Here is a 24,341-nt window from a genome sequence, read left to right on the forward strand (position 1 = left end):
ATCCCGTCCCTTGGACTCTGTGTCAGCCTTGTCCACCCTGGTGTCCAGTACCTAGGCCACCCTGGTGTACAGGACCTAACTTGCTGAATGATGAATGAATGAATGAATGAATGAATGAAGCCTGGCTGGTGGGCCTAGGAAAGGGGATCATAATAACTGAGCGCACATATCCTGGAGTCTGGGTTATTCAACTTCAAAATGACACCATGCTGGGACAGCCACAGTGCAGTCTAAACACACATTTTGGGAAGACATTTCTCTAACACTCCAAGGGCTAGCGGTGGAGAAGCTCCTGATTTCTCTGACTACGCAGCACACTTTACCCCGCAAACCACAACATCGGCATTAAGATCTGTAGGGACTTTACAAGAACAAGTTTCTTCCCGGAACAAATGGGGCAGGCTCCGGGTGTCTGTAGCTACGGGCCTGTCCTCCTCCAGAAACCCAGTCTGCCCACAACCCCAGCCGGCCTCACCTAGGAGAAAACGAAACAAGGTCTCCATCCTGCAAACGGTCCCTGGAATTCCAAGGTCATTTATTCACTCATTCGTTAGACCATCTTCCGTGTGCCAGGCGCTGTTTCAGGCACTAGAAGTGCAGGAGAAAACAGAGGAAGCTCCCTGCCCACTCAGGGCTTATGTTCTCCTGGGGGAGAGGCGCGACCCGTGTATTATGAGATGGTGGGAGTGATGAGGAGGAAGAGGGAGGTGAAGTGAGCCAGTGGCCGCTCCAATGGAGGGCAGGTGGACGTGCCGTTTGAGGGGCAGTCAGACAATGCCTCTCTGTGCAGGCGGCTTAGTGAAGTTCGCCAGGATCAGGGAGAAGATGGTTCCAGGGTGAGAGATCAGTGCCTGGAGTGTTTGGGAAGAGTGGGCAGACCCAGGTGGCCGGTGGCCGCAGTGGGGCGGGAAGGGAGGGGGACCCGGGCCATGGCTAGAGGTCTATTCACGCTTAGACCAGCCCTCAGAAACCTGAGGCCTGAAAGCCTGGAGGTCTTCAACGAGGTTGTGAGAGAACACGGTTCACATTGCCACCAGATCCCTCAGGCTGCGGCTGGGGCCGGGGTGTCTGAGCAGCCCAGGCTCGGGACCGTGGTGGAGCGCACTGGTGGGAAGAAGCAGTTAGATTCTGAGACATTCTAGAGGAGAGCCAGTAGGATTTGCTAAAACCCTGGATCAGGGGTGGCAGGTGGGGGTCAAGGTTGGTCCCAAACTTTCTAACCTTGAAAATCATGGGGCCTCTTATGGAGGTGCAGAGCAGGTTGAGGGGGTGGTCAAGAGTCTGGATGGGCCATGCTAGGGTGGAGGTGCCTGGTGATGTGGTCCAGGGCATGCTACCCCAGAATGTGTCCTCCTAGCATGTTGAATATTCTCAGCTGAAGGAGTTTGCAGAAAGGTCACTCTGACCGTCCCCTTCTCCCTGAAACAGGTCCTAAACCTGAACTACGAGGGGTACCCTCCTAGCCCTGACTGGTGTGGCTCAGTATGATGGACATCGTACTGCAAAACGAAAGGTCGCCGGTTCGATTCCCAGTCAGGGCACATGCCTGGGTGGCAGGCCAGGCTCCCCGTTGGGAAAGCGCAAAAGGCAACTGACTAATGTTTCTCCGGCACGTCAGTGTTTCACCCCCTCTCTCTCCCTCCCTCCACTCCCCTCTCTCTAAAATAAATAAATTAAATATTAAAAAGAGAGAGATACTCTCTCAAAAAAAATAAGTGGTGCCCTCCCTATGTCTGGACGAAAGCAGCTTCCTTTTCTCTGGAGACAGAGGGACACCAAGAAGAATCCTCGCAGACAGGCCTCGCTAAGTCCTTCCAGGCTATTGCACTCCTCGCGCTCTCCAGCCATCGCAACCGCCCGCTCTTCGTCACACCGCATGAAAATACTCAGGTCTAATGTGTCTCTGGGTTTTCATCACCTTATCAGGGCTCCCACGTCACATTAAATTTACAGTAAATAACTTTAAGTGCTTTTCTCCTCTTAATCTGTCTTCATCAGTTTAATTTTCAGGGACCCAGCGGGGGACCCGAGGAGGGTGGAGGAAAACTTTCCCTCCCGTGCACTTGGCAGAGCTGGGGAGGGGGCAGGGGCCACAGGGACCGTGTTCGGTGTTCGGGCGCAACGATGGGGCTGCAGGACCTGGCGAGAGCCCGAGGGCGCGACCCCACCTGGAGCCCAGGAAGGAGCCCGCAGCGCCGACGGTTCATGTCGGGACCCACCCCACGTAAAGCTTTCTCGTGGCCTCCCCGTCGCGTGCTGCCAGGTCCCGGGCGACCTCCGGTTTGGGCCCCTCTGCCCTTGCTTCCCCCACACACCCCTCAATCACTGCCCTCCAGGCTCAGCCCCTTCAGCTTCCTAACTTCATGACCCTTTCCCACCCCCTTTGCACATACCGTTCTCTTTGCCTAAAATGCTCTTCCCTCCCCCTCCCCTGACTTCCTTTTTCTCTGGATCTCATCTCCAAGGCCGCCTCCTCAGAGAGGCCTTCCCTGACTCCTCATTCTAATGGAGTCTGACACACACACACACACACGCACACACACACACACGCTCACCATTATTCTCTTTCATGGGATCCTGTGCTTTTCTCTTAGAGCACATGTTACAAAATGTAATTTTTTATATAAGAATGAATTGATTTGAGAAATGTCTGTCCCCCTTCCCCGACTTCACCATAGGCTGCATGTGACTAGGAAGATGACGCGTTTCGCCACCGTATGCCGTGAACTACAGCTGAAGGAGGAGTGACTAGGGAGCAGAGCTCACTGGCTGATCGGGTACTACGTTCTCAATACTGTGCCAGACTTTCACGCACTGAACTGGTAGACATCATTGCTGCCAACCAGTATTTCCAGATCTCTTCTCTTTCTAGACAAACGGGATTACGTATCCCCATCTCCTTAAAGTTAGGCCGGGCTGGAGCACTTCTTTTAGCCAGTGCAGCATGAGCAGAAAGGATGCGTGTCGCTTCCGGGGGGGGGGGAGCACGTCAGCGCTGGCGTGCATCTCTGCCTGTTCTCGTCCCCTGCCGAGAAAGCCCGTGTGGAGGTGATGACATCATAAGGCAGAGGAACCTTTGTCGTCTGCGGTCCCTCAGCAACTAAGAGGAGCAGAGTTCTCTCTCCTGGCCCACGAGGGGTAGACAGTGTGAGAAAGGAACAAAATCTTTGTGGTTTTAAGCCACTGAGGGTTTGTGGCCATTTGTTACACAGCATAACCACCTGATTCATACAGTGACTTCACTGAATTCTCCCGACAGCCCCGCAATGTCCTCTCCATGCCCACTTCTCAGAATCATTCAACTATCACATATGTATTGATTGAGTCCCTAACAGAAGGAGGCACTGGCCAATGAAGAGGAAAAAGACATGACCAGTCCCTGAAAAGCTTGCAGAAATGGTCAAGAAAACAGAGTGGAGTGGAGACGGAGCAGGACTGGTCCTGGACGAAGGAAATGCCAAGGCAGAATCCGGACCTGATGGTGCCCATTGTCCAAGCAGGTGGGGGTGGAGGTGCCAGAAAAGATGGCAGCCCCTGGCACAGGGACCACCGTAGGCAAAGGTCAAGGAGGGGCGGGTGGAAAGGCTCAAACAGTATAGTGGAGAATCAGCGGAATAAAGGTGCATTCATTCAAATATATCCTAAGCTGCTCTTACAGAGACTGTAAACTACAATGGCTTCAACAAGATACAAGTTGAGTTTCCCTGCATATACTAAATAGTCCAGGGGTAGATACTCCTAGACTGTAATGAGGCTCTGCTATCCCTTAAACTTATTTTTAATCTTGGAGTTCAATATGGCTACTCCAGCTCCTGCCATCACAGCTGCATCCCAGCCAGAGAGGAAGAGAAAGCATTAAGTGGGATGCATGCCCATTTCTTTTAAAGTTGTAACTGAGAAGTCGAGTCTTCACTCTCCGCTTCCAGCAACTCCAGCACCCAGTCATCTAAGGCAGCCTCATGCCACCTCTCCGCCCTCAATTACCCTCTACATCCAACCAAGCCCCTTCTCTCCAAGTCTTCACCTCCTGCCAGACCCTGGCAGCGGCCTCCTGGAAGGTCTCCCAGCCTCTAGGCCAGGCCCTTCCAGTCCACCATCCACAGAATGACTGTCCCGACTGCAGCTCTGAGCAGATCACTCCCTCCTTAGCAGAGAGTCCAGGCCACGGGGCAGAGCCCCCAAGGCCCTCTGCCCATTCCCCCCGCCTGCACCTCCAGTTTCAGCTCTCACCCCTGCAGTGTGCATCTCCACCTTCCCAGGGTCCCCCCACTCAGCTCCTCCCAAATGTCACGTGGCTAATCACTTCTGTCCCTTTGTTCATCTTTGGAACCCTTTCTTGTCTTCACCTTACAACCCCTTTCCCCTTAGGAATCAATTCAGATGTTCCCCTTCAGCGTGGGCTCGGAGAAACTTCTCTGAGCTTCTGGTACATGGACATACTCTCCACTTGCCTATCATTTTATGACTATTTCTTAACGCTAGTTGCTCCACATCTCTATAGTGAACCTGAGCACAGTAGTGCTTGAAAAACAATTGATAACAAATGAAGGGTGGAGACAGAATCGAATTAGAGAACCTTAGAGAGGCCGTGTGGAGAGAAGGCTAAGGGCAAACACTGTAGCAGACTGCCCGGGGTTCAAATCCCAGCCCCACCACTTCTTCGTTGTGTGTCCCGGAGCAAGTTTTTTCACCTCTCTGAGCCTCAGTGTCCACATCTGTAAAGTGAGAGCAAAAATAGTGCTTCCCTCATACAGTTGTAAAGATGAGATGATTCAATGCATGTTGAACTTAGAACAGTGCTCAGCACTGAGTTAGCCCGATTTGTTATTTGTTGGGAATTGTACTGCTTGGTTTCAGAAGCTGTGACCCCCCCCCCCATGGCTAAGGCTCAGTCAAAGACTTTGGGACCATAAGCCAGTAAGGAGGCAAAGTTTATCTCCCTGGCAGGGGTGCTGCCTCTGCCCCTTTTACTTCACCCTACCTGGCCCCCAGTACATGACCAGTCAGCCAAGGACGGGTAAGATTCCTCAAGGGAGGGATGACCTAAGACAGGCATGGTCTCAAAGGGGCCCTCAGGGAAGGACTTGGGGGGCTACAGAAAAAGGGGGTGATGGACCCTCACCCCTCGGCTTTGACATAGCCTGAGTCCTCATTCTGTCTGTAAGAAGTCCCCTAATCCCGTGGCTGCCTTACTTCCCCTGCTCCACCTAAGCCTGAAGCAATGCTGGAGGGCAGTGCAGCCCTGGGCAGGAACTGGCCGTTCCTTGGGATGATCGAGCCCAGGAAAGAATGCACATAGTCCTGTGAAACCTGCTTTGCTAAGAATGCCCTGAATTTTCTCATGAGGGTCCAAGCATGAAATAAGTTTGTTTCCCAAAGTTTTATGGCCCTTTGGATATCTGACCCTAACTCAGCATAAGCCCTCACAGTTCTTTGAATGTTATCTATTGTCTGACCATTACTGCCTGACAATGATTGATGAGCTTTACATATTCGTTCTGTATTCCTATGCAAATTGAACCCAATAAAAGCCCATTGAGGAACAGGCTGAAGGCTCTTCTCTTCTGAGAGACTGGCCACCTTTCCTCCCCAAGCAGATCATGTCTTGGTAGACTTATTCTCATCAGCGATGGCTGGGGGAGTGGGGGAGGAAGGGCTCTGAGAGCAGAGCCCCCCACACAGTTATTAGGCCAAAATCACTGAGGAACTTCTAATGAGTGAGCAGAGAATTGCTTGAGCAGATTTGCAACTCAGAAAGACAGGAGAACACTTCCACTTCCAAGCAAAATAAAATAGCAGGTGTACCTTCCTGCCTGAAACAACTACCACAAAACAGATGGAATCCATGAAACCACAGTTCTCAAGGCACTGGGCATTAAGCTCTGGGCAACAGTGATCCCTGAAATATGAGGAACGGATTAGGTGAGCTCTACAGCTGACCCTTGTGGTGTCTAGAGAGAGCACCCAGGCTGTGGCACAGGGGGCAGGGGTCCAGGCAGAGCTGGGGTCCAGGGGGACCAAGGTGGGTAGAGTTCACAGGTCAGAGGCCAGAGAAGAGTGAGCTGCACAGAGCTAGAACCCCATAGCAGCTGCCCTCAAGCACTCAGCTGAACACAGATCAGGTTCCCTTAGGGAACAAGCTGAGCCTGGTCAGAGGAAACAGCTACAGGGTCACACAAGATCCACCAGCCAGAGCAGAAAACCCCATAGTTCACAGGCAGAGGCTGGGGGACTCATAAAGGTTTTGCCTCACTAGTGGGTCAAAATGGGCACTGAATAAATGCTGCTTTGATCGCTTCTTGAAAGCAAGACTAAAAGCAAACCATTCCCAAGTGACTTAAGCACATTCTGGACAAAGCTCAAGAATATTCACATGTATATAAAAATAATCAGCACTGTGTGAGGAAAAACTCATAAATGCTGCATCCAATAAGAAGACACTAAGTATAGAAAGAAGGAGGAAAATGAGAAAAGAAATAATGAGAAAAGAGATCAATTAATTGAAACCAACACAGAAATAACATGGATGACAGAATTGTATTCCATTTGTTCAAGAAGTTAAAGGGAAATTAAACATTAAACTAGAGACATAGAAGATATTTTAAAAAACACACACACAAAAACCCAAGGAGTAAAAGAACCAAGCAAGCTTCTGGAGATGAGCACTACAAAGCTGAGATTAGAAATGCACTGGATACAATTAGTATCAGACTGGATGTCACAGGAGAAAAGGTTAGTGAACCTGAAGACATAGCAACAAACTATATAAAATAAAACACAAAGAGGAAAAAAAGACCAAAACAAAGGCCAAAAAACAAAAAAGGGAAATAGCATATCAGAGTTATTGAACAACATTAAGGCCTAATATAACATGTAATACACGTTCCCAAAGGAGAGAAGTTAGAGAGGCAGAAAGAAACATTTTTGCAGAAATAATGGCTATCTTCATCCCGGCTGGTGTGGCTAAGTGGACTGGGCGCCAGCCTGCAGACCGAAAGGTCACCAGTGGGGTTCCCAGTCAGGGCACATGTCTGGGTTGCAGGTTCGGTCCCATCTGGGACATGTGTAACCGATCGATATTTCTCTCCCTCTCTGTCTCCTTCCCTTCCTGTTTCTCTAAAATAAATAAATAAAATATTTTTTAAGAAAAGAATGAGTGGCCATTTTTTATTGGGTTGTTTGGGGTTGAGTTTTGTAAGTGCTTTATAAATTTTTGGATAGACACTTTTCCAAAGAGGACATACAGATGGTTAATAGGCATATGAGAAGATACTCAACATCACTTAATCATCAGAGGAATGCAAATTAAAACCACGATAAGATATCACTTCCCACCTGTCAGAATGGCTGTCATCAATAAGCCAACAAACAAGAAGTGCTGGGGAGGATGTGGAGAAAGGGGACCTTGCGCACTGCTGGTGGGATGTGGTTTGGTGCAACCACTGTGGAAAGCAGTATGGAGTCACCTCAAAAAATTAAAAATGGAACTACCTTATGACCCAGCAATTCTACTTCTGGGAATTTATTCAAAGAAACCCAAAAACACTCATTTGGAAGACTATATGCACCCCTGTGTTCATTGCAGCATTATTTACAATCGTCAAGATTTGGAAGCAGCCAAAGCGTCCATCAGTAGATGAGTGAATAAAATAACTATGGGACATTTACCCAATGGAATACTACTTGGCCCTTTAAAAGAAGAAAATTTTACCATTTGCAACAGTAAGGATGGACCTGGAAAACATTATGCTAAGTGAAATAAGCCAGGCAAAGAAAGGCAGGTACCATGTGATTTCACTCGTATGTGGAATCTAATGAACAGACTGAACTAAGAGGCAGAATAGAGACAGACTCACAGACAGAGAGCAGGCTGACAGCTCTGGAGCGTCCGGAGGGTGGAGGGACCAAGCAAAAGTGAAAAAGAACTCATGGACACAGACAATAGTGTGGTGACTGCAGGGGGAGGGGTGGATAGAGGAGGAAGAAGGGGGGATAAATGGTAATAAAAAAATACAATTAAAAATGAACTATTAATAAATGGCCAAAAAATGTCCAAATATAACAAAAACTATAAGCCTACAGACCCAAGAAGCTCAATAAAACCCAGTACAAGAAACTTGAAGAAAACCAAAGCATGTCATCATCAAATCACTTAAAACTAGGGATAAAGAGGAAAATGTAAAAGCAGCCAGAGGAAAGAGACACACATTACACACATAGGGGAAAAAGGTAAGGGTGATGGCAGATCTGTCATGTGAGGGAACACATGCCAGAAGACAGGGAGAAACATGTTCAAGGAACTGAGACAGCCCTGGCTGGTGTGGCTCAGTGGGCTGAGCGCCAGCCTGCAAACCAAAGGGTCACTGGTTAGATTCCCAGTCAGGGCACCTGCCTGAGTTTTGGGCCAGGTCCCCAGTAGGGGGTGCTCAAGAGACAACCACACATTGATGTTTTTCTCCCTCCCTTCTCTCTCTAAAAATAAATAAATAAAACCTTAAAAAAGAGGACTAAGATAAGGGCTGGACACTGGGAGGGGAACTGAGGACTACGTCTGCTGTCCAGGGTGAGAGGTGTTGGTAGTGGGTGTGGAGGAGAGGACAGAGAGAATGACAGGGACTCGGCTACTGATGAGAGGTGGGAAGGGGCGTTCAGGGGAAGGTGCAGGTTTCTGGCTTGGGTGGCTGCTTATCACCCGAATGGAGACCACGGAAGAGAAACACATTTAGAAGACCGAGTTCCACTGTGGATGATGGAGTAGCCAGTGAGAGGACAGGAGGAGGTTCGGAGGTTAGGAGGGAGGGATACCCGTGGCAGTCATCTGATGGTATATGAGTTAGGACAGGAAAAGCTCTAACTTAGAAACCAATTCCGAAATCACAGCACCGTACCCTTAAAGTGTAGTTCTTGTTCATACCAAGTTCATCGTGGGTTGGCAGAGGGTCTCCAGCCAGTGACTAGAGACCCTGGCGCCCTCCGTCTTACATGTCACCATCTCATGCTATGAGATGGCACCTCACTCCAGGAGGTGCAGCACTGGTGCTCCCACAGCTGGTTGGCCAGGACTGCTCACATGGCCCCAACCCAACTGCAAGGGGGGCTGGGACATGCAAGAGGACACAGAATATTGGGAAGGCACTGAAGCCACCAGTTTAGATGAGAGAGGCCATGGAATTTTGAGGTGGGAGAAGAAAAAGGTGAATGGACACAGACCTGGAGCTCAGGAGGGAACCCTAGCATTGGAGGAGTGGGGGGAAGAAGGAAGCCCAGAACCACATAAGAGGGCAGGCGGGGTCAGGGAAGGAAAGCGGAGCCCACTGTCCTGGAAGGCGGTGGCCAAGGCCACAGGGCCGCTCCAGTCTCCTCCTGACCTCCTGTGCTCTTATGATGCTTTTGTCGTCCTGCAAACATCTTTAGTAGATGTTATCTCTGTTTCACAGAAACTGGAGTTGGGAGAGCTCAGATTCGGGCATCTGAGTTTCAGACCTGCCACAGACCAAAGCCAGGGTTCTAACCCCAAACTCCTGCGTGGGCCTCTATGTTTGCCCTGCCCCCCGTGGCCCCCACCTATGCCCACAGATGCCATGCACGGCTGCCAACCTGCATGGGCTGGATGCACGGACTGGTCCTTTCCCTACAACTTGGCTCCCTGCTTCCCCAACACAAGCTCAGAAGGCAGTGTTTACCAACAGTGTGTTCATAGGGCCTCTAGAAACCATGCCCCTGACTTTCTAGGTTGATCTGAACGGTGCGGTGTCTTCCGAGATCTTGCAAAAGCCTCAGTTTCCTCTGCTACTGTGTGTGTGGTGGGGGTGGTCAATGGGTGGTCCCTGGGGTCCCATCTAACTTAAGACATCTAGGTCTGCTCTTTCTTCACAGGCAAGCTCATCCACCACCTGCGGTGGGGCACAGGGCTGGCTGGCCGACACCCCCCCCATTCCTGCATCCCCCTCCAGGACCCCACAGTATCAACAAAGCCTGATTCTTGGATCACAGACACACAGCCTGGATGGGGGAAGCTGAAGGAAGGGCCAGATTTGCATACTCAAGCCCTTCCCCCAACCTTAGTGTGTGCAAGTTGCCGTAGCAACTGGCCCCAAAAGACTGTTCTTTGCAGTCGCCTCCCCTTTCTGTGCTACTACAATGCTGACAGGCTCTGAGAGCTCAGGGCTCAAACCTTCATTTTATGGACGAAGAACTAAGACCCAGAGAGGGAAAGCAACGTGCCCAGGGCCACAGAGCAAGCTTGCAGCAGAGCCTTACCTAGAATCCAGATCTCCTGATTCCAGCTCCAGGGCTGAGTGGTGTTCAGGAAGTGGTAGGGTCAGGGGTGGGGGACTGCTTGCTGCTTGAACTAAGGTAATCTCAAAGTTCTTTCAAAATTAGATCTTTCAAAACCTACCTGACCCCGTCTCATACCTTTGGGGTGGCCGGGAGCTGGTGTCTTGATACCTGACTCCAGTATGGCTGCAACCTGATCGATGTGTTTTGGGAGAACAGGACTCGGCCCAGAAGCCTGAGGCTTTGACGGCAGTTTTAGAGGTGCCAGCCTCTAGCAGACCCCTTCCTGGGAGGGAGTGCTATTTAACTACTTATTATGGAAGATTTCAAACACAGGTAATAGTACAACAGCCTAAGGAGATCCCAGGTACCCATGCGTAGCTCAACGATCAACTCACGCCTACTCTGGGTTCAGACCCACCCCTTCCTGCCCACTGGGGAAGGTTTTTCAACCCCACTGAAGCAAGCTGTGGCTGAGAAGGGGGTTCTCCCCACCCTGGCCAGTGTGGCTCAGTTGGCTGGAGCGTTGTCCCCCAACCAAGAGGTCACTGGTTCGATGCCTAGTCGGGGCACCTGCCTGGGTTGTGGGCTCGATCCCTGGTTGGGGCACGTGTAGGAGGCAGCTGATCAGTTTCTCTCACTAATGAAAATAAAATAAACCTTTGGAAAAAAAATTTGTTAAGCCTCTTCCCAACCAATCCTGGAAGAGAACTCCAGAAGCCCAGGCCAGGGAAGCCAGCAAGGAGGGGCCTTGGGCAGAACCGACTTTGAAGGCTGGGAGGCCCCAGGGCTAGCTGGTTCGGTTCCTGGCTCCTGGCTCAGGTGCCAAAACACAGGAACCAGCCCCACTTCTGGCCCCGGCTCCACCCCTCTTCGTTTTCTGTCCCTCTCCTTTCCCCCTCACTTGCAATAAAAACATAATTACCAGCTTTATTTTTTTTAAGGGCAAATTACGGTGACATGCCTTAATTATCTGCCAAGCAATGGCGGGCTGAATTACACAGGCAGGGCCTTGGAGGTTACCTAAAAATAAAGCAAGGAGCCTCATTAGACGCTAATTGCTGCTTTTGCCAGCTGAAGTGAGAATTTGGCGCCATGTGCCATTCAGTGCCGCGGTGTCTTCGGGGAGGTGGAAGGCCTGTAAAGCTCAGAGTGCCAGGGCCTTGTCCTGTGGGACAGCTGGGCAGTGCAAGGCAGGCAGGAGGGCAGCGAGGGGAGTCTGAAGCGTCCTGAAGGTGGGCAGGGAGGACGCTTCAGACTCCCCTCGCTGCTCCGTGTGCACATGGAAACCCAGGCTGGGAGTGGGGAGCAGCGGGCCCCACTGAAAGTATCGAAAAGGAAGGCCTGTCCTCTTCCTGGAGGGCCACACCGCCTCCTGGAAGCTCGGCACCAGCATGTGGCCCCTGAGGACCCCTCCCTGGGCCTGCAGGCTGAGGCGGCGCAGGGGCACCGGCAGGGCGCTAACAGGCCGCTCCCTGGCCCCCTTTGCCTCTGCCTCCAGGGGCAACCGCCTGAGCTGGAAGGGACCCGAGTTTGTATAATGCGGCTAAACCTGAGTCCCCAGGGTCCTTCGGGTACCACCAAGGTGCCCTGCGTGTCCAGCACCTGGTAGCTCGGTGGGCTCCTGCTCAAGGCTGGTAGCACCCCGGTCTTGTTTCAGGCCCCGACAAGCTCTCGAGTGGGTGTTGTTTTCTTCTGATGCAGAAACCCCAAGGTCAGGCACCACACGACTCGTTCGCCTCTGCACACCCGGGACCTGGCCCGCGGTAGGTACCTAACACCTGGGGAACGAGTGCTGAAGGGGGCCCGACAGGGTGGCCAGTTTATCTAGTCTTTCTGGGAAAACTCCTGGTTTTAGCAGTGTGGGCGCCGCCTCCCAGGAACTCTCCCTGGCCTGGTAACCCTGGGCCTGAACTTGCCCCTCGGCCTGCCCCAAACACAGTTCAACCACACGCCTTGACCTTTTACAAGTGGTGGTTCTCACACTCAGGCCTGCACTGCAGTGCCCTGGAGAGAGAGACCTCGGGACCCCGCCCCAGAGCTCCAGGTCCAGCAGGCAGAGAGTGGGGCCCTTCATCTGCTTTACTAACGAGACCCCAGGGGTGCTGCTCACTGACTTAAAGAAGCAGTTCCGTGGTTCCAAGGGGCTTGCACCCACTGGGCTGCATGCGGACCTCCTGGGGAGCTTAGAAAACAAACTCCTGTGGGGCCCCCACCCACATAGCCTCGGACCCAAACCTCCGGGGGAGGGGCTGGCTCATCTGAAGGCAGGATTGCCTTTCATCCGCCCTGAGGAGACCAACTTGCAGGCTGCCACTGAGCTCACCTCCCGGAAGCTGCGGCCCAGGAGAGGTGGCAGCACAGAGCCTGTGGAGACCCCTCTGCCCCTCTTGCAGAGCCAAGGTCTCTGGGGGCCACCAGGTCTCTGTCCAGGGACCAGAGGCACTGAAAAACCCACAACTCACTAAAATACAAAATTCTGAAGATACTGAGCGTCTGTCCGCCTTTCCTGGGTGTCCCACACTAGTCCAGGGAGTTCATAATTTGAGACACAGAGCAAAGACGAGTGGCCAGCTGGCCCAGGAAGGGTCCCTGGGCCCTCCCCACCGCAGGCATCAGCGGTGGGTTTCACCGCCACAGGAGGATCCCAGCCCTGCTTCACTGGCCTGTGCCCTCTAGGTCGTGGGTGGTGCCCGCCCTGTCCCACTGCTGCCGCCAGCCAGACCTCCAATAGGCCTGCCGGGGACCGGTGCTTGCTCTCGGGCCCGTGAAGCCCACACACCTCTTCTCTGTACCTCAGTGCTCAGAACTCACACCCCACCCGAGGTTTCCCCACCCAACCCACCCCCAATCCCACAACTGTGCTCCTTTGGGACCATCAGCATTTCTTAAACTGTTTGGCTCCCTGAGGCCTGTGTCACCCCAGCAGAACGGTGGCCTCCCCACCTGCTCCTTCTCAGAGCCCCAGGCTGGCGGGACTAAGCCAGTGTCAGGGATGTCTGACAGGCACCCCCAGGTGCCCACCCTGGCCTACTCCTCCCTACAAGAATGTGAGGGCTGACCTTGGCCCCTCGCTGGCCTCTCCTAGGTGCTGAGGGGAGAAGAAACAGCGCCCCCTCCTGGACAGGTGATTTCCCCCCAGAACCTCGAGGAGGCTGGGGTCACCCGGACAAGTCCTGGGCTGGGCACCAAACCCTTGGGTTCCAGGTCAGGCCTTGAGCCCAGCATTGGGCCTCAGTGTGGCAACCACCTGGAGAGGGAGATGAGCCAGAGGTGGGGCCAGGTGCAGGGCTGAGGTGCTGTCAGGGAATGGCCGCACTCCGCTGGTACATCCAACTCCCCCCTCCCAACACACACACGAGTTCTGCCCCGGAAGCTCTGGCCCTGGTCTGACAACCTGGTTTTGCCTGGTCAGCCGGGTCACCGGGTAGGATCTACCCTGGACCTTAGAGTCCATCCACAAACGGGAGCCCACCAGTGAGACACACCCACTTTTCCCTCCTCCCTTTACATAAATATTTATGGAGCACGCGGTGGCTGTTGCTCAATCTCACACAGGCCCTCCAGAGAACAGGTTTCCTGCGTACAGGTGTGTTCGCATGAGACCAGCCTCCCCCAGGAGTACGATGGGCTTACCCAGAGGGCACCAACACCTGGCGTGACTCAACGCTGCCGCCTCACCTCCACACGGCTTCACATGGAATCCCTGCCCGACTCCCACCAGAGTCCCTCCGGGCCCTTGGCCACAGCGCCCCACACCTCCACCAGCCTCGGAGGTGGGTGCTGGGAAGCAGCAGGGCCGCCTGGGCTCCAGCTGCTGCCTGCGGCCTCGCTGTGTCGCTGGCTCTACAGTGAGGCCCTGGCAGGGCCCACCCCTAAGCCTCTCCCCACTGCCTCCCTCCCAACCCACCAGGGAGGACAGCTGTTGTGTACACACAATCGCACCCTCGCTGCCAGAACAGGCACCTGCACTTGTGGGTGCGATGTGGACTCACACCTACTTGGGCCCGAACAAACAACTGTGCACACGGAGGTACCAGGGGTACACACACACATATAAGGAGCCGGGGAAGCCACACACGCGCTCCGCTGTGCTGTGCACCTGGCCCGCCTGGACGCGGGCCACACGCATCACTCTAGCACCTGTGACCTGCAGACAGGGCAGGCAGGAGGGGAGGGCCGTGGGTGCTGGGAGCCCCGGAAGCCAATTCCTCAAGAGAGTCTCCTGGTTGGAAGAGGAGGGGCTCAGATTATGAGGTGGGGATGGGGGTCCCAGGGTGAAGGATGTGAGCCAGAGGGAAGGCAGGCACATATGATACCTTCCTTAGGGGCTGCAAGGCAGAGGACAGGGACAGAGCATCCCCCTTACCACCAGGGGCTGACTTCTGGAATCTTCCACAGTATTGTAACAGTGTGTAGCCAAGAGGGAGGCCCCAAATAGGGATTTGGAATGGGGTCCAGAACTCAAGGTGTCCAGGAAATACTAGAAAGATATATAGGATGTCCTCCCCCCACAGGTGTGAGTTGGGGGAAGGGACACATGGAGCAGGAACATGCAGGGCTGTTTTGTACAGCCACAGCCTTGCAGCTAACCTCTGGCATGGTCACTTAACATACCTATAACCTTTAACTGGTTGCTTAGATATGTTAAATAGCTGTGGTCATGCTCTGAGCCAGGGGGATGGACATGACTTCCACCCAAGATATAAATGGGGGGGCAGCTCCCCCTGGTTACAGCGCCTGTGTGAGAGCTTGGAGAAGATTGGCTCCACGCCATGGGGCCACACCTGCCTAGACTCACTATGGCAGCCCAGTGAAGCTGGAAGAATACAGGACTGCTGGCAGGTGTAACTGATTGTGGGAGGAGTCGGAAATGGGGCTGCAGAGGAAGATTGACATGGGGGTTTAAACCCAGACGCGTCAGCCATTGGAGAGAGAACCACACGGTTTTGGCCAGAGTGGGGACCTCTGCAGTTTTGGTGGGAGAGAACCACGTGGCTTTGGCCAGAGTGGGAACCTCCACGGCTTTGGCAGAGTGGGGACCACATGGCTTTGGGGTGCTCCCTTTTGCCACCTGGCTTAGGAAGCAGGAGAGACTTTGCCTGGAAGAAGAGGGGTGAAAGGACTCTGGCTGGTGGGCCATGAGAAGGTGCCACATGGCTTTGGATTAACTGGAGATCCTGGCGGTGACACAGCTGATGGTGCCAGGAGCACAAATCACGGACGTCTACTTCTTTTCCTGAGATACGGTCCCCAGACTAGGGCAGAGGGAGAAGGAAGGACTGGGTGTGTGGTATCCTAAAGGACTTTAATATTTTAATGAAGACACTGGGTCACTACTCTCAGTCTGTATAGCTTTAAATAAACATCTTTCCTTTTCACAAATCTCTGGCATTGAGAGACATCTCTTCTCTGGCAGAGGACAAGTAAACCTAGTGGGAGGTCCTTTCGGCAGTAGTATATGGAGACCCCCCTGGGCCCCCCTCCCCGTTCTGTAACAGTATCCCGGCCCCTCCCTGTCCAAGGCCTCCCCACCCCCCCACTGGATGCCAACCCAGAGCCCAGCCTCCACCAGCCCAAGCCCTAGGTCTCCGTCCCCACTTCCTCCTCCCCGCCCCCCAACTGCAGGCCTTCCAGCTGAGGGTTGGGCCTGGGGTCCCTCTGTCGGGCCTCAGTGCATGTGAAGCCAGGGTGCAAAACCATGTGTTTATTTTTATTAGAAATGTTCTTTGTATAAAAACAATCATGCGCTACACATTGTCATCACTGACCATCACCAAACACCCAGGCACTGAACTCCGAGTCATCGCAGGAGGGGCAGGCGAGCAGGGCGCGGCGGACGGCGGGCGGGCGGGCTGCAGGCAACAGGGGCACTGGGCGGCCGCCAGGACGCGGCGCTCGGCGACGACTCCAGGTTTGTTTCTGTTTGGCTTTTTTCAGTTTCGATTTTTTTTCCTTTTTTCTCTTTTGTGACATGTAAGATTTAGTGACTTGGGAGAGGCAGCGGGAGGGGAGGGCAGAGGCTGTAAATGAAGGTGGGGAGGGGCTGAGGACGGGAAGGAAACACACCAAGACCTGGGGGCAGAGTCTGTAAGAGAAGGCAGGATCGGAAAGAAAAACAAACCGCAGAGCACACGGAGGGGCGAAGACAGAGAGAAAAGAAGGCAGCACAGAGAGATAAAGGAAAATAAAGACAGGGCGGGGAAGACCGAGGTCACCCAGGGATCAGCAGCAACAGAGGGAGAAAGAAAAAAAACAGCACCGGGGCCCAGACGACCCGGCCCCTGTGACGGGGGCCAGGAGAGGCCCTGGTCCGAGAGGCTGGCTCTGGAGGGGCTGTGGCTGCCCCAGCCCCTTGTGCCCCTCCTGCCGCCTCCAAGTGGCTTGTGCAGGCTACCCAGCCGTGACCGCTGGGGTTCTGCCGTCCTCAGCACCAAACCACATCCGTGGGTGGCCACAGGTAGGCAGGACAACAGCTGGGGGCGTAGCCCTGGCTCAACGCACCATCCACAAGGGTCTCAGCTCTTCCTCCTCCTCCTCCTCCTCCTCCTGACCAGCTCGGGCGGGCTGGCTAGATTGCGTGGTTGGTGTAGGTGACGTAGGTCTGCTTGGTGGTCAGCACTGGAAAGAGAGAGACCGGGGGTACCCAGGACTCAGTGGCCAGTTCTTCAAACCCTCTGCTGTACGGGCACTGTCCCCCACAGGATCAAGCCCAGACCCCTGAACTAAACAGTCCACATCCCCCCAACTGAGCTCCGGCCCCTCACCCTCCACTGCCCCCCAACGCCTGGCGCTGGGCCTGCCTGTTTACCGGCCTCTCCTTCCCGCCCTCCCACCTTTGCCTGGGCCGGGCTGTTTACCTGGAGTGCCCCTCCCTCTTCACCTGACCCCGGTGAGCGCTCCCTCCCAAGCCCATCCCTCGTGAGGGTCTGCTTCCCACAGAGCCCCTGCCACTCCTGACTCCAGCACACTTCAAGAGAATCATTTTTATTTGTGATATAAAATAGATATTTTTAAAACATCATTGACCCTTAACACAGGCTTGAACTTCTGTGCAGGGGTTTCTTTTCTGTCCGCAAACATCTGTGGCGTTTCCAGCCCATGTGCTCGGATCGGGGAGCCTGCCGCAGGCACAGGGTTCTGAACGGGGACTGCGCATCTGCGCGTTTGGTGCCCACGGGGTCCTGGAGTGGGGCCCTCGAGGAGACCGAGAGACGGCCTAAGTCTGGGGGGGCAGAAGTTACCCATGCATTTCTGACCGCGTGGGGGTTGGCCCCCAGCCCCTCTCCCAACGGGAAGGTTTCTGGAAGTCCAGCAGCACGTGGCCGGGCAGAGCAGCCCGTGCCCAGAGCATACAGAGACTGGCAGCCTCCGGCGAGTGGGGAACAGGACGGGAAGTACACAGTGGAGACAGAGAGGGGCCACAGAGGCGTCACCCCTGTTTGAAGGACGAGGAGGCTGGCCAGGTCCTTGGTTGTGTCCTGTCCAGCTGGGGTTTAGGGCCTCCCTCCGTCACCTGGGGACCTCCCAGTGGAGAGTAATTGAGGGCGGCCTGCTGCCTGGGGCGGGAGCCAGTCTGCTGCTGCGGAGGAGAGGCCGGGGGGGACAGTGGTGTCCTTTGTCATAAAGCTGCCCTGACCCTGCACAGCATCCCGTCAGCTCAGGAAAGGGGCACGAGCTGGAGAAGAGGACACTGAGGGGCACAGCGTGGTGGGCTGCACACCATCCCCTCGATCCTCTCCCCCATTCGTGCTGGGCTCCGGACGGCCAGAATTCGGGACTGCACGGCCCAGCCTCTCTGGAAGCCGAGTGTGGCCCCGCACGACAACATCCCTGCCGACCTGTGAGTGGGACGACCGTGTGCGACTTCCGTGTCATTTCACTAAAATGCAGTTTCCCTGAACCTCCTCTCGCTTGCCCTCTGTGGGCAGGGCAGACATGGAAGGCAACGGCCTCAGCCATGAGGACAAGGGCAACCCCCTCAGAGCGGGCGGAACGAGGAGATGGAGGAACCTGGGTCCCGCTCCTGCCGCCACCGCACACTGTTCCAGCAGAGGCAGAAACACACGTCTGACCAGGCCACTCTGTTGGGGGGCCTCGTGTCACAGCGGCGTGACTGGAAGCCCACGGATACAGGCAGGGTCACCGTGTCCCACTCTTGGGGGTCCATCGGGTGTGGGCGGAGGCAGCATGGGGGTGGGGTGAGCAGGGGGCGCACTGTGGACCAGCAGGGTGGCCGGGGATCAGCGCGCAGTCGAGCTGAGGTAGGGAGCTCCTCCCGGCCGAGCTGAGAATGGAGGGGTGGCCCTACGTGGTAGGCGGCCCCCATCAGCAGAAATGTTAGAGCAGAAAACAAACCAGCAGTGGGCTGGGCGGCCCCAGGGACATTTCCAGTGCCGGGTGCCACCCAGATGGGCGCGAATAGAAGGGAACGGTGCCAGTGCCACCCAGGAAGAAAGAAAGAGAACACAGCTCAGTACCTCACAGTGCGCAAAGAATTCCCACTTGACGTGTAACATGGCCCGCAGCCCTGCAGAGTGCGAGGTGACCAAGAGGGAGGAAGGACCACAGGATGGGTCGGTTCTGACGGAGCAGAATCCGGGAGGGGGCCTGGGCAGGGGCGCAACTCGGGGAAGGGAACTGAGGGGCGAGGGCTGGGCCCGAGACTGCCGAGCTGCTGAAAGAGATGTGGGGGTATCAGTGCCCTGCGGGCAGGAGCCCCTGACTCCCTCTGCGCCTTCTGGCTGCGCCTTCCCTGCCCTGCAAGGCCTGGGTTTCCCCACCTGCAACATGAAAGGGGGGCCCTTTTGGCCTGGACTTTCTCCCTGAGGGGAGTCTCCATCCCTACATCTCTGCCCGACACTGGACCCCACCCGATGCCCCACCGGCACAAAAAGAGCCAGCAGCCAGCTCTGAATCATGCCCTGGAGGCCGACTGGTGTGTAACCGCTCCCCAGGGCTCCATCACCCCCTGGGTGAACTGGTAAAACTGAGTTTCCAAACCTGTCAACCCGTCAGCCCCTGGCTCTGAGGTGAAGGCGAGCGGCGGCGGCAGCTCCCCTGACTGCAGGGAATCGGAGCCTGATGGCGGCTGCGGGGAAGCCCGGGCGGGGGTGAGAGTGCCTGGGAGGTGAGGGACAGGTGGGGCCCTGTTGTCCCCGTAAGACGAGACCAGTGCTGCCTCCAACAGAAAAGCCAAGCATGGCTTCCAGAACCTGGAAGTGTATGCAGCCCTCAGCCACAAGCCCGTGACTGAGCGCCCCTTGGCGGAGCCTTGGTCTCGCCATTTGGAGATGGGAGCGATGGTCTGTCTGGGGTGCCCAGGAGCCGGCTGTGAGGAACAAAAGGAAGGGTGTGGCCAAGAGTCGGGAGACGTGGGGTCCTTCCTACCCTCATCAGTACAGGGGGTCTCAGCACCTGCCATGTGGCCCCTCCAGCAAACTGAGTCTGTCGGAGCCCCAGTGTCTCAGCTGTACAATGGGTCATAACCCTGGGCCAGCTCTGGGCCACAGGGTGACTGGAAATACTCTCTAGGCCTTGAGATACGATGGGTACGGGGGCAGGGCTGGATAACCACAGCGATGAGGAGGGGCAGGGAAAGCCACGCCCCAGAGGCACCCTCAATGTGGGGGGAGGGCCAGAGGGAAGGGGCAGAGGACCCAAACCCACCCCTTGCCGGTGACAGGCCCTCGCAGGGGTATCGGCTCGGCCGCCCCAGGTAGCAATTAGCTGAGCAGTGGCGGGCACGAGCTGGCAGCCCCGCTTGTCACCCCCATATCTCCACACTCAATCTGCCTATCGGGCCCCTGAATTATTTATTCTGTTGTTTGTTTAAAGATATGTGGCTTGCCAGTGACAGAGTGAAAAATGTCCCTGCTCCACAGGAGTGACACCTCCGCGCTCCTCCGCTCACAGCCCCTCAGCCTGGCTGTCCCTGGAATTAATCACCTGGCTCCTGGGGGGGGGGGGGGCCTGTCGTCACAGAGCTGAGAGACAGCGGGGGCACAGGGCCCTGGCCTCTGGCCCTCACTTCAGGGGCAGCAGTGAGTGGGCAGCTCTCGTCCTTCCCCTGCCGGACGGAGGGAGCCAGGGTCACGGAGCCTGCCCCCACCGCACCTCCGCACCCCTCCGTGTCTGGTGCGATCGGAGCTCCCTGTGCAGGCCGGCCCTCTGTGCTGCCCTGGTCTGCCGCGGCACCACAAGTGCCACCTTTTGGGTCAGGGTGTCATCTCTGGGAGGGCTGACGCCCCACTCACTCTCAGGAGCCCCAGAGCACAGCTGGGTGACGGACCTGTTCCTGCACCAGCAGAGTGTGGCCTGGAGGGCTGGGACCCCGGCAGGAGTGCGGGGCCAGGAGGGGGGCATCTCTGCTTAGAACAGAGGGCCTGGTCAGGGGCTGCACTTCCGTACACATGAAAGGCCAGGGGCGGGGAGTCCTGAGGACACTCTGCCGCTGCCTGTCTCAGAGTGGAGGGCCCGGGTGGCAGGTGAAGGGAACCCCAGGGTTGTAGGTGCAGGTAAGCCAGCACTCCGGGGAGGAGCAGCGGGACTGGAGAGAACTGGAGAGAACCGGCGGTCATTCGAGGGAGGGCGGTGGTGCCAACACAGTCATCAGTGGTACCAATCGGAGGAAGGGGCACTTCAGAAGCCAGGCACTCCACACGGAAGAGAACAGGGACCACAGACCCAGGGAGGCCATGTGAAGTCAGGGGAAGGACACGCCGTGGGTTTGGCCAGCCACCACCTTGCTGTGTGACTTCAGGAGAATCATTCACCCTCTTGAAGCCTTAGCTGGGGACCGAACCACCAGCCCCAACCAGCCCTCACGGGAATGCTGTGAAGGTCACTCAGTTGCAAAATCCTGTTTGGATTGGGAAGGGACTGTCCCTTCCCTGCTCACTGTTCTCTCAACTCGTGGAACCTGTGCTGGGAATGGGCAGGGGCGATGCTTCACGTGGGGCCCCGAGTGGGGGCCCTGTAAGAGGTGCTGCCCCAGCCCCCACACACTGGGAGTGGCATTCTCCGACCTCTCGGGGGGTGACAAGGGTTCCTGTCTGTAGCCTGTCCTCTGGGCCCACCTGCGGTCTAGCCCGAATCCCTCCTGCTGCCATCGACACTGTCTACTTCTGGCCTCCCCCTGGCACCAGAAGGAGGGAGCAGGGTGCTCACTCCCAGGTCCCACCAGGGTCTGGTGCCCCCAAAGACTTTCAGAGAGTGGGGAGGCAGCAGAAGCTGCCCTCTAAGCCATGTGGCCCCTTCAAAGGGTGTCCAGGAAGGGAGCCAAGGTCTGCAGTGAGGCGGGTGACCGACCACAGTGGCCCCTCGACCCTCCCTAATGTGAATCAGCTGGAAGCAAGGCCCACGAGGCCCCCCCCCCACAGGTGGGGGCCCTGAGGCTCTTCCGGGACAGAGGCCATGGTCCGTCTCAGGAGACAGCGGGCAGCAGGACAGCAGGAGGTCAGGTCCAGCCCTGCCACCTGCTGGCTGTGAGACCTGGGCCAGTCCCGTGCCTGTCTGTGCCTCTTTCCTCCTCTGTATAATCTGGATGACAAAAATACCTGCCTTTCACGATTGCTGGGAGGATGAAACTGGCACCTGATAGGTGTGGTGCACAGGGTTCAAGGGTTGGTCCCCACTAGTGCTGGTCCGAGGCCTGACCCACCCTCCCACGCCCACCCCTCCCTCCTCTGTCTCTTTTCCTCACACAGGGGCCCTGCTCCCTGCCATGCACGTGCCTTCACCAGCCTGAGGGACCCGTCCTGCTCAGGCCAGACCCTGGACCTGCCCCTCGGAGGCCAGGCTCTGTGCCTCCCCCCCCCCCCAAGGTCTCCTTGGACGACCCCAGGGCCGCCCTGCCACCCGGGAGCTTTGGCCTCTGGAGGCCTTATGCCCTCCCCACCGCTCGCTTACCCATCAGGGCTCATGTCCTGAGTCCCTGTGTCTAGGGCCCTGCTAGGGGAGGCGGGGTGGATGCCAGGCCCACAGCTTCCGGTTACCAGCGGGCCAGAGAGCAGCGGCCGCCTACACCACGGCTTCTCGCAGAGGGGCTGCATCACAGGCCCAGGTGGGGGCTCCAGGGCAGAGAACCCGGGGTGGGGGCCTCCATCACAGTGCGTTAACCACGACCCCATGGCCTCCCGCTAGGTGGAGCAGAGATCCCCAGAAGGGCGAGGCCTGCCGGCAAGGGGCGAGTCCTGGAGGTTCTCTCCGGCTACCAGGACGGGCAGGCAGGGCAGAGAGGTACTGACCTGCCACCCTAGGGTTTTCCCCGAGATCCTTCTGGGTGGGCCGCAGCTCACTGGCAACCTCGAGGTTCTACCAGTACCCCAACAAGATCCGGCTAGGGGCAGGGATGGGAGGCGGGCCCACTCCGTAAGGGGGCGGGGCCAGACACTCACCTGGCGCCTCCAGGTTCTCGCAGAGCTCAGACTTGGCCTCGCCATTGGGCCGGAAGCTGCTCTTTTGCGTGAACTTGTTGGACATGGTGGCCGCAGTGACGACAGCTTTGAGGCTGCGCTTGCGCTTGGGCACGTTCTGCTCCGGGTGGAAGAGGATGATGTAGACTTTGGGCATGTAGAGCATCCCCAGGGACACGGAGGCGCTCAGACTCACGGAGACCGTCAGCGTGGTCGTCTGGATGTAGAGCTGCGGAGGCGTGGGGTGTGGGACGTGTGAGAGCCGGCTCCCCCGAGCCCTGGGCCCAGACCCCCAGGCGCAGCCCAGATGCAGACACAGCAGGGACAGACTGAGGACAGTCCCGTGGCCGACTGGAGGGAGTTGTGGATTACCGCTGGGACTTCCGCCTGGATTCCCAACTCCATCACTTCTAGCTCAGGGATACTGAACACGTCCCATCCTGTGCCTCGGTCTCCTCACATATAACAGAGGCCGGATAACTCTGGGACGGTGCTTACCTTATAGGGCTGCTGTGAAGATGGAAAGTCTGGTACAAGTATGTAAATGGCACAAGTATATAAAACAACGTCTGGCACAGGGGAAGTTCCCAGACATGCTTCCCACTGTTGTTAGGTTGTTTGGAGGGGCACAGGGACCACAGCTGACTCCCTCCGGAGCAGCCCCCTGCACAGGCTGCGGGTGGGAGAAGCCTGTTGGTGTCGTGCTGCCCAGAGTCCAGAGTAACTGTCAGTGGCGATGCCGCAGCCCCTCAGCAGGCCCCCACTCGCTGGCTGCCCACCACGTGCCGCCCTGCGCAGAGCAGGCCACCGACTCCGGAGCCACAGCACCCGGCCAGACAGGCAGAGGCAGCTCCGTCAAAGCTCATTTCACGCTCAGTCGCCAGCACTAACAGTGACAGATGTTTAGCAAAATGAAAGTCTATTAATCTGGGTGTCGGATAATCCATTCTTCAATAGTGGGACCTTCCAGGCAGGGCCTGACAGTCCCCACGGCCCCTAGCTGGGGTCCTCTCCCTACCTCCTCCCTCCCCACCCCCAGGACCCGGCTGTCCCTGTGGCCACCCTCAGCCAGGGTGGGGCCTGGCCAGGCCGAGGCTGTGGCCCCCAGGGCTGGGCCTGGGGGAACTGGATGCTCTGCTCCCTAAATCCGCTGTTTCCGGTCCTGGCCCCCCTCCCCCGGGGTCTAGCCGATGTGCCACCTCTTCCAGGAAGCTTTCCCTGACTCCAGCTGTGTCCAACCCCCCATGACACCCTCGAACCTAACCCAGTTGTGCAGGCCGTGGGTCTGGATGTGCTTCCTGCGGCCCCAGGAGCCCTGGCCTCATCTGGTAGCCACCTGGGGGGCAGGCAAGTCTTTCTGTTGTCTTGTGCCCCGGACCCCCTGCCTCTCTCCGTGAACACCTCATGACATGGGTCTGGAGGGCTTCACATCAGCCACCCTTCCCCGAGTTTCCTACCTCTGAGACAGGCTCTGAGTGGAAAGAGCTGAGTGTCCCTGGGAAAGGCTCATCCCTTGCTGCCCCTCAGTTTTCTCATCTGCGCAATGGGATGACAGCGCCTACCTTACCCGAGCACAGACTGAAGTCTCATGAAACCTGCACGGCACGTGGGGAAGGAGGAGAGTGTGGAAAGGCTGCTCCATGCCCA

The 24,341-nt window shown here is 56.4% G+C and overlaps 1 protein-coding gene across 3 annotated transcripts in view; it reads right to left on the minus strand.

Moving 5' to 3' along the window:
* Window positions 1–16,760: 16,760 nt before the first annotated feature.
* Window positions 16,761–24,341, minus strand: part of GRM4 (glutamate metabotropic receptor 4) — a 92,897-nt gene continuing 85,316 nt past the window's right edge. For all 3 annotated transcript variants that reach the window (XM_053669332.1, XM_053669333.1, XM_053669344.1), the window contains 2 exons: window positions 22,677–22,923; window positions 16,761–16,899 (listed from right to left, as the gene is read on the minus strand). In XM_053669332.1, coding sequence (XP_053525307.1) covers window positions 16,850–16,899; window positions 22,677–22,923 — 297 coding nt within the window. In that variant the 3' untranslated portion in view covers window positions 16,761–16,849. The remainder of the gene's footprint in view (window positions 16,900–22,676; window positions 22,924–24,341) is intronic.

This window comes from Artibeus jamaicensis, unplaced genomic scaffold (genome assembly GCF_021234435.1).
Source record: "Artibeus jamaicensis isolate MK-2021 breed Jamaican fruit bat unplaced genomic scaffold, CSHL_Jam_final contig_1539, whole genome shotgun sequence".
NCBI lineage: Eukaryota > Metazoa > Chordata > Mammalia > Chiroptera > Phyllostomidae > Artibeus > Artibeus jamaicensis.